We start from the raw sequence: 16,787 nt of genomic DNA, 5'->3' as shown, positions 1-16,787 counted from the left end.
GTCTATAAATAGCAGGGGAATTTTTTTTTACAGTCTCTCCTTTACTTTCTGATCTATCTTACTGTGAGTTAAATTGATGGGCTCATCTCTTTAGAGCCTCTCTCTGTGTCCCAGTCACCTTTGTGCAGGTCCTGTGTCCTTCTTCTATACTGTACAATCTCACCTTGAGACCAAGAGGCAGATAGAAACAGAAAAAAAAAAAAAAGCAAATAACAAAACAGTGTCCTGTTGGTGATTTTCTATAACCTCAACACAAACACTTATCAGTGTTGTTGAGATTTAATCTTGTAGCTCATCTGTGAGACCAATTTTAATTTGGAGCCATCTGCCACAGTCAAATGAGTAATTATGGCAGAGCCCAGAGGGGCGTGCCCCAGGGAAAGGGTTGGCTTAGTCTCTTTCTGGATGTCTGCAGTGACGCAATTGACCAAGAAAGAAAATTACTTGGGTGGGCTGTTGATAAAATAGCCAGAAGCTCTACTTACTCATTGTTAAAAATCTTTAAACTCTTGTGACAAAGGAAGAATGCATCTGTGGTAGCAGAAGGCAGACTGTTGCCATCTAGGCCAGACAGGGAGAGGTGATCTGTGAACTGGGCCAGCTCACTCTCCAAGCCTCCCACATACTGTACTCATGGTGCCTTGTGACCAGGGCCACAGGCCATCTGGTCTCTTCACACAATATGACAAGCTCAAGCAAACTGAAGTAGTAAATAGAAAGAAAAAAAATTGCTACTGACCTCAGTCTAACATTTAAAAATTCTCCCAAAGTCTTTCACATATTTTAATCTTAACTCTTCCTCAAAACAGACCTCTGAGTTGGGCAACAGTTAGGTGTTATTAGTGTCATTTTATAGATGATGGAACTAAGCTGCCTAGCACTATGAACAGGGAGTTAGATTCTACCTTTTGTCCTCTACACTGGTAGTATTCAGGCTGTACTGACTCCTCAAAGGTCAAGGAAAAGCAAGACTGAAAGGAAATGAATATGCGTTTTGGGTCTAGCCTGCAGTTAGACTAGGAAAAGTCTGTTTGTGTTAATTCCAGTCTCAATAGGATTTTATGAGTGACTCTAATTTGAAAGCCACTTCTTTAGACCAGTATGTCTCACAGAGTGTGAATTGTGTACTCCCAAATGCTATGTTAAAGTTATACCAACCTTGACTGTGACCTTATTTTGGAAAAGGGTCTTTGTAGATGCAGTTACATAAAGATGGTATCATCTGTTTAAGTGTTGAAGACCTGTTTTAGTCTTTAGCACACCTATAGCCATTTTGTCTTTGGCTTCCATCTTGGTCATGAGGTAGAATTAAGTTCAAGCTCTCAGGCTCTGCTTGCCAAATATCATACCTCATATCTTTTGTTTGTTTGTTTGTTTCCTGGTGTTTAATGGAGACAAGTTGTGGCAAGCTGACTGTCTATGTGCCTCAGCTATCCTGGAGCAGTGTAGGGATCCTATGCTGTGGGAAGCCTCGGGAAGACCTCCATGACCTGGCAGGCAGGCACCAGGAAGCTTTAAGCCAGCGACTGCATCACTGCTGCCCCCTGGTGGCAACTTCAGCAGCAACCAACTTCACAGCCCCTAGGGAACAATTTTCTTCTGTCTGGACCTGCCACAGTTTCCCTGTAGGTGACAGACATGCACTGCCTACTCCAGGGATTTTATCTGGGCCTCATTAGCCTCAATACGGATCTGGATCTGTCAGGTTGGCCTGGGATGCCTCCAGGTCCAGCAAGTCTAGTGTCACAGCTTCTTCTGCCAGCAACTGAGGAGTCCAACTTCACAGTGACTGATCCGCTGCTCACTAAGTAGGGCCTGTAGCACGGGAACATGGGATGCCAGATGCCAAAGGCTTCAGTCAGCGTGGGCACGTCCATTTGCTGGACGATGGTACCCTCAAAGAACACCTGCTTCAGGGAAGCAAAGGTGAAGGACAGGTGTCTGGGCCCCTTGGTGGGAGCAGGTGCTGCAGTGGCCTCGGTGTAAGCATGTGCCTGGAGAACCAGGCATCACAGCCTCAAGCGGTGAAGCAGTGTAGCAAGCAGCATGGCGGCGGGAGCATCAGTGAATCTCTGAAGGCACAGACAGCAGACACACTTGAGGCAGCTAGGCCACCTTGAGAGAAGGTGGGAAGGGCAAGGAGGATGGCGCGGGGCCTTCTGGGAGGCCCTGATATCTTGTTATGGTTTCATTACCCCTACTTTGTTACCTTGTTATCTTGACATTCTGAAAAGTCCCAACCAACTACAGCTCCACTTGGGACCAATCAAATTTAAAGTCAGTTAGAAATGCTTTGTTTAGCTAGTCAGAATGATGTAATGCTGCCCTCCTCTTGCTTCCTACACCTGGTTATCTGGTTTTTACCTGGTTGCTGCTTGCTTCCTACACCTGGTTAACTGGTTGTTTTACCTGGTTTCAGCCATTTTTTTTAATAAAAAGCTTACTTTAGAAGCAAATCAGGGTCATATTTCAGCTCCAGAGTCTAGGCTACATCCCTGATGATGATCAGTCTTGGAGTGTTTGTTCAATAAACTATCAATTTCTGAGACTGGTGTCTGAGTGGTTTGTGTGGCTATTCTTGGACTAGAACATGAGGAAGAAGGCAGTTTGGATGATTGTAGAGGACTTTTAATTCAGAACATGGCTGCTCTGGCATGAGATCACATCCAAAGACCTTCTAGATCTGATCTGTGTGATCCAGCTGTAATACCAATACACCTTTAGGAGACAGAGGCAAGCACGTCTCTGAGTTCAAGGTCAGCCTGCTATAGAGCAAGTTTCATGTAAAGAGAAAGTTATGTCCAGGTGTGGTGGTACACACATTGAATTCCAACACTAAAGAGACAAAGGCATGCAGATCTCTTGAGTTCTAATCAGTTATGTTCAGTCAGTTTGCTTGAATCAGGAAGTTGAGAGAGAGAGAGAGAGGCAGTGTAGTGGAGTTCAGTTTGTGGAATTCAGAGGCATTTTTTAAAAAAGTTTTTAGTTTTTCGAGACAGGGTTTCTCTTGGACTCACTTTGTAGACCAAGCTGATCTCAAACTCACAGAGCTCTTCCTGCCTCTGCCTCCCAAGTGCTGCGATTAAAGGCATGCGCCATTATGCGCAGCTCCAGAAGCCGTTTTACAGGGAGAGCTGTACAGAGACAGTATGAAGAGAGAGCAAGCTAGACACAGATGAGGACAGAATGAGCCAGAAAATGAGAAGGAGGCAGAAGATCAGAACAGACTGACAGAATTAGTTTGAGGCCAAGCACAGCAAAAAGTCAGAGGCCGAAAGAGAAGCCAGACTGAATCAGTTCAGCTTGGAAAGGAGTTTCAGCTAGAACAGCTGAGTTAAACCAGCCAGCCAGAGTTCAGAAAGAACAAGAAAGGATGATTTTATTAAGCAGTAAGTCTCAGAGGCTGAAAAAAAATTCTAGGCCTAGATTAGATTGTATGTAGGCAAGATGCTTCCAGGACTAGGCCTAGGTTAGCAGACAGAGGCAGTAAGCTTCCGAGATGACAATTAGTTAGGTAAATAAAAGTTACTTTTACAGATGAACACAGAGGAAAGGCAAAGAAAGAACACTTTGTATCTATCTATAGAGGTAGAGACTGAAGTAAGACAACTATAAGAAACACGAGGGATTGTAGGCAACACACGCATCTTATCAAACACTCCTCTGGTCTGAAGGAATCCATCTTCCTATTACCTTCTATCCTTATTGCTTCCTACCCTGTGAAATAATACATTTATTTTGTTCTAAGCAACCATTTTATGGTAATTTGTAATGGCAACCATAGAAAATAAATACAGAGAGGAAAACAGACCTCATACTTAGACACTGGTGGAAATGAGATTATTAAGGTATTGGTGTTGGGCCTGAACCACAAAATACTGATCCTACAGGCAACACACACACACGCGTGTGTGCGCGCGGGCACACACACACACACACACACACACACACACACACACACACACACCACACCACCACCACTAACAACAACAACAATAACAACAACAACTACTACTACTACTACTATTTACTATTATACCCTTTTAGTGTAGAACAGTCTACCTAATAAAATATCACATTTTTTCTAAATGTTTTATTTGAAACAAGAGGTCCACTAAGCAAGACCTTATTTTCCCCACTGCAAGGTAAGACAGAACAACAGGGCATACGCATTTGGTGGCAGAGTTCCAGTATGTGGACATCACCCTATTCACTGTTAGGGATAATATTATTCATAACGTTCTTACACAAAATATTATCCCTGGATCAGTAAGTTTCACACACAAGGAAATGGTCTTAATTCTGTGTGGGTCAGTATTTTCTATAAATGCTGTAAGATGGGAGAAGCACAAACATAACCCATTCTTTAAGAAAACTAATCCAGTTAGACCAGCACCATTTGTTGAAGATACTATCCTTTTTCCGTTGAATGGATTTGGCTTCTTTGTCAAAAATCAAGTGTCCATAGGTGTGTGGATTTATTTCTGGGTCTTTGATTTGATTCTATCGATCAACCAGCCTATTGTGTTTGTTAAAAAAAAAAAAACACATTTATTTATTATACAGTGCTCTGCCTGGATGTGCACCTGCAGGCCAGAGGGGGCATCAGATCACATTATAGATGGCTGTGAGCCACCATGTGGTTGTTAGGAATTGATCTCAGGAGCTCTGGAAGAGCAGTCAGTGCTCTTAACCTCTGAGCCATCTCTTCAGCCCTTACTCTTGTCTTTCCTGTTATCTCTTTAATCGGATCTTCATCTGTCCTTTGCAAGTCTGGGTCATCTGCATTCATAACCTCCTTTGGAACCAGGTCAATGTATTTTCTGTAAATGACCTTTTCTTTGGACTGTCCCTGTTGATCAATTGCATCAAATTTAATTTTCCCTTCAGGAACTACCTGAGTGGCCAGTGCATTGGACATTTTTTTCTTTCTCTCCATATCCAGGGGATACTGGGCCGTATGGATTACTGGGAATGCACCTGCATCTTCAAAATCCTTTAACAATCACAGAATCCAGCCTTTCCTATATCCGTATGGGGGAGGCTTTCTTCTTGAGGAGACCAGTGAGGTCTGTCGTGACCTCTGAGATCTTGCTCTTTCTTCAGCTTCAAGTTGGTTCTGAGATAGCTGAGTGGGCACAAGCAAATGCTGGTGAGCTCCATCTTCTGCTTCTTCCAGCATAAGCCACAGTGTCTCGGGGCAGGTCTTGTCCAGAAATGAGGAAAACAATAGCAAGATATCACTTTTTCCCTTCCTTCTTTCTTTCTTTTCTTTCTTTCTTTCTTTCTTTTCTTTTCTTTTTTTTTTTTTTTGACACAGGGTTTCTCTGTGTAGCCTTGGCTGTCCTATACTCACTCTGTAGACCAGGCTGGCCTCAAACTCACAGTGATCCACCTGCCTCTGCCTTCCATGTGCTGAGATTAAAGGTATGCATCACTACCACCTGGTTCACATTTTTATTCTACGATTTGGTTCCTCCTGAAAATTCTGGTCTTATGTGCATGCTGATTCTTGAAACCAATAACAGACATTTATGCTGGGCCTCTGATCTTTATTCTGAAGTAGTTTTAATATGGCTGAGTAGGTACAGGAGCATAAGGGGAATGGGGTAAAAGAGGCATGGAGGGAATTTTGCTGCCAGTCTGGAGCTTAAGTCCTTGCCTACTAATGACGAAGGTGGCCTTGATTGATCTTCCCATGATTGATGGAGGTCAGCTGTGCCTTATTTTCTAGAGTGGAGAAAGCCAGGTGGTGGTGGTAGTGGGGCTCTGTGAAAAAGATACCCTGTTCAGGTCGTGACTGGATGGGGTGCCTTCCTGCAAATGGTCTGTCCATGTGAACTCAAGGTCCTTAGGAGGTCTGTGTTTGTTCACATTCCCGACTGCTCTCAGGTAAACAAATTTTGTTTTGATCTGAAAAGAAAGACAGGACTCTCTAGCACTGTGACAGCCTGATGTTATAGTAACTGACATATGACTTATCATAGTGACTGACAGAGCAACGGAAGACAATGAAATAGTGCAAGCTCCTAGTTGGGCCTCGGGCAGAGAGAACAAAGTTACTGAAGAGACAAGGATGGAGCAGATGGCTCTGTGGAATTTAACGTACAGTGTTGTATGATAGAGGATTATTGACAAAAGAGGGATTATAATGGTAGTGCCTGACAACAGGCCCTAGCAAAGCCCAGGCTGCTACAAGTATCCTTATGCAGGTTTCATATGTCTGATTTTGTACCATGGGTAGTTTGTTGATATGAGCTAAGTTCGGCTTCTGCTATGGAGACGTCACATCCACCGTACTTTAGTATAAGTTTACATGGTGCCTTCCTTCCTGCCTGGCAGATGCTCAGCATTTACTAGAGCACAGGAAAAAAAATGAGAGAACTAGTACCCATTAAACATGGGCTCAGTCTAGGAAATTATCCTGGGCTCTCTTCTTCCTCCAAGCAGTTATGAGGCTAAATGGTTACAAAACCTCTCAAAGTCTTGTGGGGGAGAGGGAGTCTTGTGATTTTTTTTGGGGGGGGGAGATATATTTCACTCTTTCATGTCCATCAGCAAATATTTACGTATCACACCTTATCTTGTGGGCACTGATTCAGTACTGACAAGATAAGGATGGAAAGAACCGGGCGTTAGGCTTACACCACACAGTAAGAGGACTGGGCATTCCTACAGATGAGATTATCCACTAGTACAAGGTGGCACGAGATCCGTTTCAAATAAAGGGAAGAGCTGGTGTGGTACATGAACTTGGAGGTGGGTAGCCGAGAAACCCTTGGGAAGCTCCCCAGGTCCTTCGTGTGAGGAATGGGCCCCAGCACCAGGCGGTGCCGATGAGTTTGGTAATAAACTCCACTTCTTTGCTAAATCGCTTAGGCCTGTTTGTAGGGAGCTCATCTAACTTCTACTCATAACGCCTGTGCTAGGATCCTAGGATTTCTGGGGAAGCAGTGTGGCCGAGTGTATGGCTTTTAAACCCTTTCCACTTACAACCCTCTTTCATCCAAGAACGTTTTATCCAACCTAGGTGCATAGGCATATAAGATAGGTATACAAGTACTGAATATTTGTTCATACCAAATCATGATTAAATTTGCTCTGAAACAATTATTAGGTCTACTTTATTTAAGATAAAACCAATATGCATACTAATGAGATGAATGTACTTGTTTGTGTTTATGTAAAGAATTAAATCTTGGCTGAATATTTGCTACTGCAGGATGCAGATCATTTTCAGAGTTGAACAGTATTTTAATGTTATAATTATCAGTGATAAGAATGCTACTATATATAACCACACACTATAAAATGACAGAATTATGTTTAGGGGTATTTAAAAATTGTTGGACATTCTGTGCTAATCTCAAGCTAAATTCACTTTTTAAAAAAACCATTCATTTAAACCATTAAAGGTTTATGTGTTTTTAGCCATTACAACAGGAGTTCGGAAAGATCTCAAGTATTACATTGATGTTATCAAATGTACAAAAAGAGAAAAAAAAAGTGGCAGTCAACAGTGAAGAGCATCAGGGACCCAGCACAAACCTAAAACCATCTTCCTTTCTTCAACTTGCAAGGTATTTTCACAGATATGCCCCCCTCCACTTTCGTCTCAGCTTTCCCTAACCTACTTGGCCTGAGGAAACTCAAGCCTCATCCTTGCCCTCCTCTTCCTCGAACTTGCCCTACTCATCAGCCGTGGCATCCTGGTACTGCAGGTACTCAGACACCAGGTCATTCATGCTGTTCTCCACCTCAGTGAACTCCATCTTGTCCATGCCCTCTCCCATGTACCAGTGCAGGAAAGCCTTACGCTGGCACATGGCAGTAAACTGCTCTGAGATGTGCTTGAACAGCTCCTGGATGGCAGTGTTGTTGCCAATGAAGGGGGCTGACATCTTGAGGCCTCGAGGGGAATCCACTCCACAAAGTAGCTGCTGTTCTTGTTCAGCACGTTGAGCATCTGCTCATCCTCCTCCTTCATGGACATGCGGTCCCGGAAAATGGCAGCCAAGGTCAGATAGTAACCATAGAAGGGATCGCAGGTGGCCATCATGTTCTTGGAGTCGAACATCTGCTGGGTGAGCACGGGCACTGTCAGGGCCCCTGCTGGTGACAGGTGCGAAGCCTGGCACGAAGAATTGCAGGTGTGGGAAGGGCACCATGTTCACAGGCAGCTTGAGCAGGTCTGTGTTCAGCTGGCCTGGGAAGCGCAGGCAGGTGGTCACTGGACTCATGGTGGCTGACACCAGGGGACTGAGATCTCCATAGGTGGGCGTGGTCAGCTTGAGGGTGCAGAAGCAGATGTCATACAGGGCCTCGTCGACGCAGTAGGTTTCATCTGTGTTCTCCACCAGCTGGTGCACAGAGAGAGTGGCAGTATAGGGCTCCATCACTGTGTCAGAGATCTTGGGTGAGGGCATGACGCTGAGGTGTTCATGATGCAGTCTGGGTGCTCCTCTCTGATCTTGCTGATCACAGTCACAGCTTTCAGACTGCTCCTCACCATGACCAGGATGCAGTCCACCAGCTCAGCACCTTCTGTGTAGTGGCCCTTTGCCCAGCTATTTCCTATACCACTCTGGCCGAACACGAAGTTGTCTGGCCTGAAGATCTAGCCAAATGGTCCAGATCTGACTGAATCCAACAGGATGGCCCAAGGTACATATTTATTACCAGTGGCTTCATTATAGTATACATTGATTCTTTCAAGTTGCAAATCACTGTCTCCATGGTAACTTCCAGTGTGGCCGATACCATGCTCATCACTGATGACTTCCTAAAACTTGGCACCGATATGGTTGCCACACTGGCCCACCTGGATGTGCATGATCTCTCACGGTGCCTCCTTAGCTTCTTGCTGGCTTGGGTCTGTGTCAGTGGGTCTGACTACCCTCCTCTTTTACACCCACTGCTGGTGGGCTCAGTCTTCCATGCAGGAAGGGTGGGGTGGAGCAAACAGACCTCACCCCCAGCCAAATCCCCCAGTCCCATTCTTGCTGGCTCTCTCCAGCGACTTTTTTTTTTTTAATAAAACCACTCTGTGAGCAGTTTTTAATATCAAACATTCTGACACAACCCAATCCAGAGATATAATAATTTAATATTTAAAGCACTGGGGTAGTATGACAAAAATATTAAGAGTATTTGTTTTCTATAGTTATACCATTATGTTTCTAGAATACCAGAACATGCGGTATGTAAAATTAAAAACACTGCTATTAATATCAGTCAGTAGTCTCAAATCTGAACTGGAAAGTGCCATTGACATTGTATAGAGTTCTAGCCAGTGCATGTCTAGGGCTCATATTGTAAATTCAGAACCAAGGCTGCAATGAGGCTCTGTGATAGATTTATCATGAGTGAGCACCTGCTTCAAACATCTGAGCTTCTTTGCATATTTGAGTTTAAATCAATTTTTGATTGCTATGCAGTTGAACGAATGTCTTTTATTGTTGCTAAATTTAAAAGAATGATTTTATTATTTTTAACTATATGTGTTTGTGTGTCTTTGTGTCTTTGTGTATGTGCATATGAATGCATGTACCTGTGGAGACAAAAAAAAAAGCATAGACTATCTTGGGACTGAGTTACAGGTGGTTATAATACACCTAACTTAGGTGCTGGAAATTGAACTGCAAGAGCAATACATGTTTCTAATGAGCTATCTCTCCAGCTTTTGTTGCTGAACTCTTTGCAGCACCCTCATTCAGTTGTGTGATCAGGGCCTAGAAATTAATAAGGAATTCAGGAGCTTGCATTCCAGCCCTGATATTTAATGTGATCTTAAACAATTGACTTAATAATCCTGTTTCTCACTGGCAAACAGGGAAGATGATGGTGGCGGTGGTGGTGATGTTGATGATGATGATAAATAATAATGTCTAGCTTATAGAGTTGTTTGGAGTAAATGAAATAAGTCTTGTTAAGATGCTTAGCAGTGCTGGTTTCATATTACCCATTCATTAAATAAATATTTATCAACTGTAATAGTCCAGGTACTTTCCTGTGGTGGTACGATATAGCAAGAAACAAGAGAGAGAGGATCCTTACTTTTTTGGGTGTATTGTAAATGCTGATGGGGAAGGGTGGGGTTAGGCCTTTTACTTAAACATTTGTTAATCTGTTAGTTCCAGATTTTTACTCTGTTTTCTACTTTGTCAATTATAATACGTTGTGAGTTGTTGCTTTACTTTCATTGCTCTTTTCCTAAATGAGTCAGTATTAAGAAGTAAGGATTTCCTTTAATCCCAGCTTTGGCTATATTTCAGAATACTTGAGATTGACTGTTTTCATTGTTGCTGATTTGTCTCCTTCCATAGTTTACCTGTTCCCATTTTATTTTCTTTAACCATGCCTGTAAGGAAAGCAAGGAGGTCCTTATCAAAGGTTTATCAGGTAAGCCACTTTATCTTGGCCATTCAGCCTCCAAAACTGATGAGCAAAACAAGCCTCTTTGCTTTATAAAGTATATCACCTCAAGCATATCCTCATAAGAACAGAGGACAAACTAAAAAACGAGAAGACATTATAATATTAAAGGCATGGACAGGAATAATAAGATCATTATCTTAACTTAGAAAGGAAAGCCAGCCTGACGCTAAAGGATGGCTTCAGAGGCACAAAAGGAATTGATGCAGGCAGACTAATGAGAAAATTTACATGTTAGTGTAGGGCAGTGATTCTCAAACCTCAGCATCCCCTTGAGGGCCTATTAAGGCATAGCTTGTTGGGCAATATCCCAGAGCTTATGATTTTGTACCCTTGTAGTGGGGATCTAAGGCTTTGCATTTTGTGTGAGTTCTCAGGAAATGCTCTTGCTGCCAGTCTAGGGCCCACACTTTGAGAACCTCTTATTTAGGAGAGTGATGACAGAATAGGCAATACTAGTGGGAACTTGGGTTGAGAGGAAAGAAAGGGGGAGGGAGAACACACGGGGCTTAGAGGTTGAACATGGGGGTCAAGATTTGACTGAGAAATCAAAGATGACTAAAAAGATACCAACTTTTGGTGGCCCGAGGATATGAAACTCATAGAAGCAAACTCATGAACAGGGATAAGTAGAATTTAGTCACATAACAGGAACTAGGAAAACATATAATGGTTCTGTTTGTGTCTGCACTATGGCACTCAAGGCTAAAGTCTTCTTGTCTTGTATGTGGAAGAAAAGCTTCTGGGGAGAAGCATGGGTCTGTGTTTAGTCTCTTTTCCAGAATGTATTGTTTGAATAAAGGAAGAAACTGAAGATATAATGGGGGTGGTAAAGAAAGTGGAATGAGTTTACAGATTCCAGACATGAAGAACATGTCTTCGTACTGTTAAGTATTGAATATGTATGAGAAACTAAGGAAAAAAGAGAAATCAATGGAGTAAAACAGAGACACAATAAATCTGTTAGAAGAAAAAGTAGGGAAGAGCCTTGAACTCATTGTCACAGGAGACCAAGTCCTGAGCAGAACACCAACAGCTCAGGCTCTAAAGACCAACCATTAATAAATGGGACCTCATGAAACTGAAAAGCTTCTCTAAGGCAGAAGACAATGTCAACAGAACAAACCAGCAGCCTACAGACTGGGAAAAGATCTTTACCAACCTTACATCTGACAAAGGGCTAATACCCCAAATATATACAGAAATCAAGAAATTAAACACCACCAAATCAAATAATCCAATGAAAAATGGGGCTCAGAACTAAACAGAATTCTCAACAGAGGAATATCAAATGGTTGGGAAACAAAGAAATGCTCAACATCCATAATCATCAAGGAAATGCAAATCAGAGCGACTCAGAGATTCTATCATTTTTTTTTCCTTTTGGTTTTTCCATCTTACACCTATCCATATGGACAAGATAAAAAACTCGGGTGACAGCACATGCTGGCGAGGATGTGGTGGGAGTGCAAACTTGTACAATCACCTTGAAAATCAATCTGGTACTTTCTCAGAAAATTGAGAATAGTGCTACCTCAAGACCCAGCCATACCACTCATGGGCATATACCTGAAAAATGCTCCATCACACAACAAGGGCATTTGTTCAGCTACGTTCATAGCAGCTTTATTTGTAATAGCCAGAATCTGGAAACAACCTAGATATCCCTCAACTGACGAATAGATAGAGGAACTCTGGTACATTTACACAATGGAATACTACTCAGCTATTAAAAACAAGGAAACCTTGAAATCTGAAGGCAAACTGATGGAACTAGTAATGATTCTCCTGAGTGAGGTAACCCAGACTCAGAAAGGCACATATGGTATATACTTACTTATAAGTGGATATTAGCCTGACATAGATGTCCTCTGAGAGACTCCACCCAGCGGGGGATTAGGACAGGTGCTGGAAATTGCTGCTGGACTCTGAGGGTTGCATGGAAGAGTGGGGGGATGGAAGAAGGATCCAGAGGGGTCACGAGCCTCACACGGAGACCATCAAGGATCTGGACTGAGGTGGCCTGTACAAACTGATGTGCCAGCCAAGGACAAGACCCCCTGTTCAGATGTCACTGATAGACTGCTGATTCTCCACGTTGGGGGGGGGATGCTTCTGAACCTCTGAATGCAGTCTGGTGCCCACGATTTGGTCACTGCTTCTTGGCAAGACCACCTTGCAGGCACACAGAAGAAGGGGATGCAGGCTATCCTGATAAGACCTGATAGACTGTGGCCAGAGACAGGGAGGAAGGGGCCTCCCCTGTCAGAGGTCTAAGGGAGGGGAATAGGGCAGAAGAGGGTGGGAGGGTGGGAACGGGAAGATCGAGTGAGGGCATAATAATTGGGATGCAATGTGAGTAAACTAGATATAAAACAAAACAAAAACAGCAGGGGCCACACAGGGCAGCCCTGGGGACAATTCCTGAGATAGCTGAGAACAGTTTCTAAATTAGGGCTTCTTAATTCCAGACTGCTGAACCTTTTCTTTTGGACTCTGATGCTCTGATTTCTGGCTCTGTCCAGCTTCCTGGGAATTGTCTTACCTGCTTCTCTCCACTGGGCTTCCTGTAGCTAAGCAGAAGCTCCACAGCCCCTACCACCTCCTTGCGGATGGCATAGAGTAATGCATCGCCCACGTACACGCTGTGGTTCAACAGTAGCTCCATGATCTCCAAGTTCTCGTTCTCAATGGCAATGAGCAGGGCGCTCCTCCCCAAAGGATCCATGCAGTTGATGTTGACATTGTAGTAGATCTCGGCCTCCTGCAGTGCCTGTTTCACTGTGGCATAGTCCCCCTTCTCCACAGCATTAAGGAATGCCTTCTCTTCAGCAGAGAGCTCGGTCTCAGCCCTCACGATTTGCAGGGGGATACGGTCTCTGTATGGTGAGTAATTGACCTTCTTGTAGTACAGCTGGGCCATGGTTCATAGAAATGTAGAAACCTGAGAGAGAGAGAGAGAGAGAGAGAGAGAGAGAGAGAGAGAGAGAGAGAGAGAGAGAGAGAGAGAGAGAGAGAGAGAGAGAGAGAATGAGAATGTTTTAGTTACCTGAAGGTTTCAAGTGGCTACCTATTAATCCCGTTCTAAAAGGATTTCAAAATCCCAAAGTGTTTAAATGACATCAGTGTCGCCAAGCAGCAGAGTAGCAAAAAGCCAGACTTTGGTCAGAAAGACTTGGGCTCAAGCATCAATTTACCACTTAGCATCTCTGTGATCTTGGACAAGTTAGTCAAACCCTCCACCACATTTGTTTCTAAGGTTATCCATATTAATATTATTAGTCATTATCATCTAGAGACTGCTTACCAAGTCTTGTGCTAAGAATAACTCTTACACTGAAAAGCGACTCTGATAGCTAAAGGAGTTATGCAGTATCAAATTTCCTAAGATGTTTAGCACAAGTTTCCCTTGCACTGCTGAACAAATTACCGGTAATGCTTCTGATCAGTGGTGCTAAGTTCATGCTCACCTAGGACCAATTTCGTTTGCTCTCTGGATCTGTGGGTCTTTTTGTAATCTAATTTTCAAGATTGCATTTACCACTATTCCCAATGCACATCTCAGACAGAAATACTATTTTAGGAGCTGAGAATGCAGTTCAGTTAGTAGAATGTTTGTCCAGCATATGCAAAACCCCATATTTGATCCCTGGCTCTCCATGAGCTGGGTGTGGTGGTGCCCAGCTGCAATCCCAGTACTCAGAGGGTAGAGGAAGGAGCATCAGAAGTTCAAGGTCATCCTTGCACACATAATGAGTTCAAAGACGGCCTAGGATACATGAGATCATGTATTTTAAAAAGAGACAAAAGGGAAAAATAAAAAAATATGTATTGTTTTGTGTTAAGCACAGCCCTTCTTGCTGATGCTCATTGGACAACTGTCGACTCCAACAGTCCAGAGCCATCTGCAAAAGACAAGGATGGGTTCATTCCCTCAGCTTACCCCTGCCTTCTTTCTGCCACTACACCAAACTCTGAGGCTAACAGACTGGAGACTCCGTTTGATTTAATTCTGAGAAATGGACGGTCGGTTTTGTTTGTACCAAATCTCAGATCACACCACACTTAATAGAACTGATTGTAAAGCGAAAACTAAATAAGTTTTTCTTTTCTTTTTTTACTGAGCTCCTGCAATGTGTTGAAATTTTCTCTGGCAGACCAAGAAAATAAAATCACCTTTGCCTGTAATCGTACACAACAAATCACGGGGTAAAGCTCTTAATTTGCAATTTACAGATCACATTCACTCACATTCCTCATTGACTCCTTATGAGACTTAGATTTATTAGCTTATTGGCTGTTTTCTCCTGTCCCTGAGGTCTCCAATCCCCTCTGGAGTTAAGATGGCCTTATTCTAGCACTTTCCCTTAAGGAACCATTTCACTAGTAGAAGGAAATGGAAGTGTGATGAAGAGCCCCTTGCTCATCTCCTGATGTAAGAGAAGATGTGGAACTTCCACAAACATTTACCTTACTCTGTGTTTACTGAGTGTAATTACATCTCTGCTTTGGTAGGGTGAGGAGCATATATTATATCAAGTAGCATTTAAAATTCATATCCTGGTGATCTTCGGAGAAGTTAGCATTTGACAATGACTGTTGGCTGCTTTTTGCCCAAATGATGACTCTCTTTCTTTGTCTGGCACTCAGGAGAGCAGGGTGCTGCTTGGCTCCCCAGAGAAAGTCTGATAATCTTTTCTTCTCACTCTGTGCTGGAAAAATATATATATATATATAAATTTGCCACAGAGTTGAATCACCCAGGGGAGAGAGGGAGAGGGAGAGAGAGGGGGGAGGGAGGGAGGGGGAGAGAGAACCAGAACTGAGGAATGGCCTCCATCAGATTGGCTTGATTGCTGGTTGATGTAAGAAAGCACATCTTCCTTTGGTAGGGATGTTGTCTCTCGGCTCTTAGGCCCAGGCTACATAAGTAGCTGAGGCTGGGCAGTGGTGCTGCAGGCCTTTAATCTGAGCACTCAGGGAGGCAGAGGCAGGCAGCTCTCTGAGTTGGAGGCCAGCCTGGTCTACAGAGTGAGTTTCAGGACAGCCAAGACTACACAGAGAAGCCCTGTCTCAAACAAAACAAAACAAAACAAAACAAAACAACAACAAAGTAGTTGAGCACAGCATGGTGAGCAAGCCAATAAACAGCTTCCTCTACGGTTCCTGCTTCTGCACCTGCTGGAGTTCCTGCCCTGACTGAGGGACAGTGGACAGGAAGTGTAAGACAAATAAATCTCTTCTACCCCAAGCTCTTTTTGGACCGTGTTTATCACAGCAACAGAAAGCTAAGTACAACAACTACTTTTAAAGAACTTAGCAGAATCTACAGGAAATTGGCACTTAGAGGAGGCACTTGGCACTGAACAGCATATGGCTTCGATAATACTAATTTTAGACTGCCTCCCTGCCTCTATGTTGTCAAAAGGAAGTGAGAGGGAAGAAGAGTCTGAGCCTCTGAAGAGACACTTAAGGGCTCTTGGGCTTCTGTTATAATAACTTAACGGAAATGCATTGAGCACTTTCAGTGCTCCCAGCATTCTGATAAACTGTGGTGGGGGAAGGAGGCAGGATAGGCCCTGCCTTGACCATTTTTTGCTTGCACTACTATCACATGTTGGACTTATTAATCAGTGCGACTATTCTTTCCCCTCCACTTATAGTCTGCATCTAAGTTATCCTACGAAGCACAAATCTGTGATTCCGTTTTGCTTATCTTCCATGCTTTCTTATTGGTGTGTGTGTGTGTGTGTGTGTGTGTGTGTGTGTGTGTGTGTGTGTAGAATCCTGAGATTAATATCAGATGTCTCTCTCTATGGCTTCCCTCTTTAGCTTCTGAGTCAGGGTATCTCAGTGAACTTTGAGCTCACTAATTTGAGTAGACTTTCCCTCCAGCAAATTCTGGGGATCCTCTTGCATTTGCCTCCCCAGTGCTGGAATTATATACATGGAATCTCATGCTCAGCTTTTTTATGTGGGTACCAGGGGATCTGGACTAGGTTCTCAGGCTTGCATGGTGAGCACTTTACTTGCTGAGCCATCTCCTCTGCCTTTCCTGCTATTCTTGTGAAATCATTATGAGGCTTGCAAGGTCTCGGCCCCTGTTTACTTTTCTGACCTCTTCTGAAACTACACATCCTAGTCACAAACGCTTATCCTCATGACGATTCTTTCTATTTTTCTGTGATGCTGAGATTTTTTTTTTCTGACTCCAAGACCTTTGGTCCTAACTGAAATCATCATTAAAAAACAAAACAAAACAAACCATCTTTTTCTATCTTTTAGCCCTTGCATAAATCTCACCCTCAGAGCTGCCCTCATTCATTGCTCTCTCTCCACTAGTCCCTTCCCAT

At 43.3% G+C, this 16,787-nt stretch overlaps 1 protein-coding gene and 1 pseudogene across 3 annotated transcripts in view; both read right to left on the bottom strand.

Moving 5' to 3' along the window:
* Positions 1 to 16,787, bottom strand: part of TRPC5 (transient receptor potential cation channel subfamily C member 5) — a 263,064-nt gene that overhangs the window by 131,371 nt on the left and 114,906 nt on the right. For both annotated transcript variants that reach the window (XM_084788954.1, XM_084788955.1), the window contains exon 2: positions 12,980 to 13,378. In XM_084788954.1, coding sequence (XP_084645080.1) covers positions 12,980 to 13,357 — 378 coding nt within the window. In that variant the 5' untranslated portion in view covers positions 13,358 to 13,378. The remainder of the gene's footprint in view (positions 1 to 12,979; positions 13,379 to 16,787) is intronic.
* On the bottom strand, positions 7,617 to 10,358 carry LOC311601975 (tubulin beta-2B chain-like; annotated as a pseudogene). Its single transcript has 2 exons — positions 10,331 to 10,358; positions 7,617 to 8,838 (listed from the first exon to the last, which is right to left on the bottom strand). The product of its transcript is annotated as a tubulin beta-2B chain-like (transcript).

This window comes from Acomys minous (genome assembly GCF_964271855.1).
Source record: "Acomys minous genome assembly, chromosome: 7".
In the NCBI taxonomy this organism is placed as follows: Eukaryota; Metazoa; Chordata; class Mammalia; order Rodentia; family Muridae; genus Acomys; species Acomys minous.
Note: the sequence above shows the minus strand (reverse complement) of the source record. Positions and strands in the feature narration are given on the sequence as shown.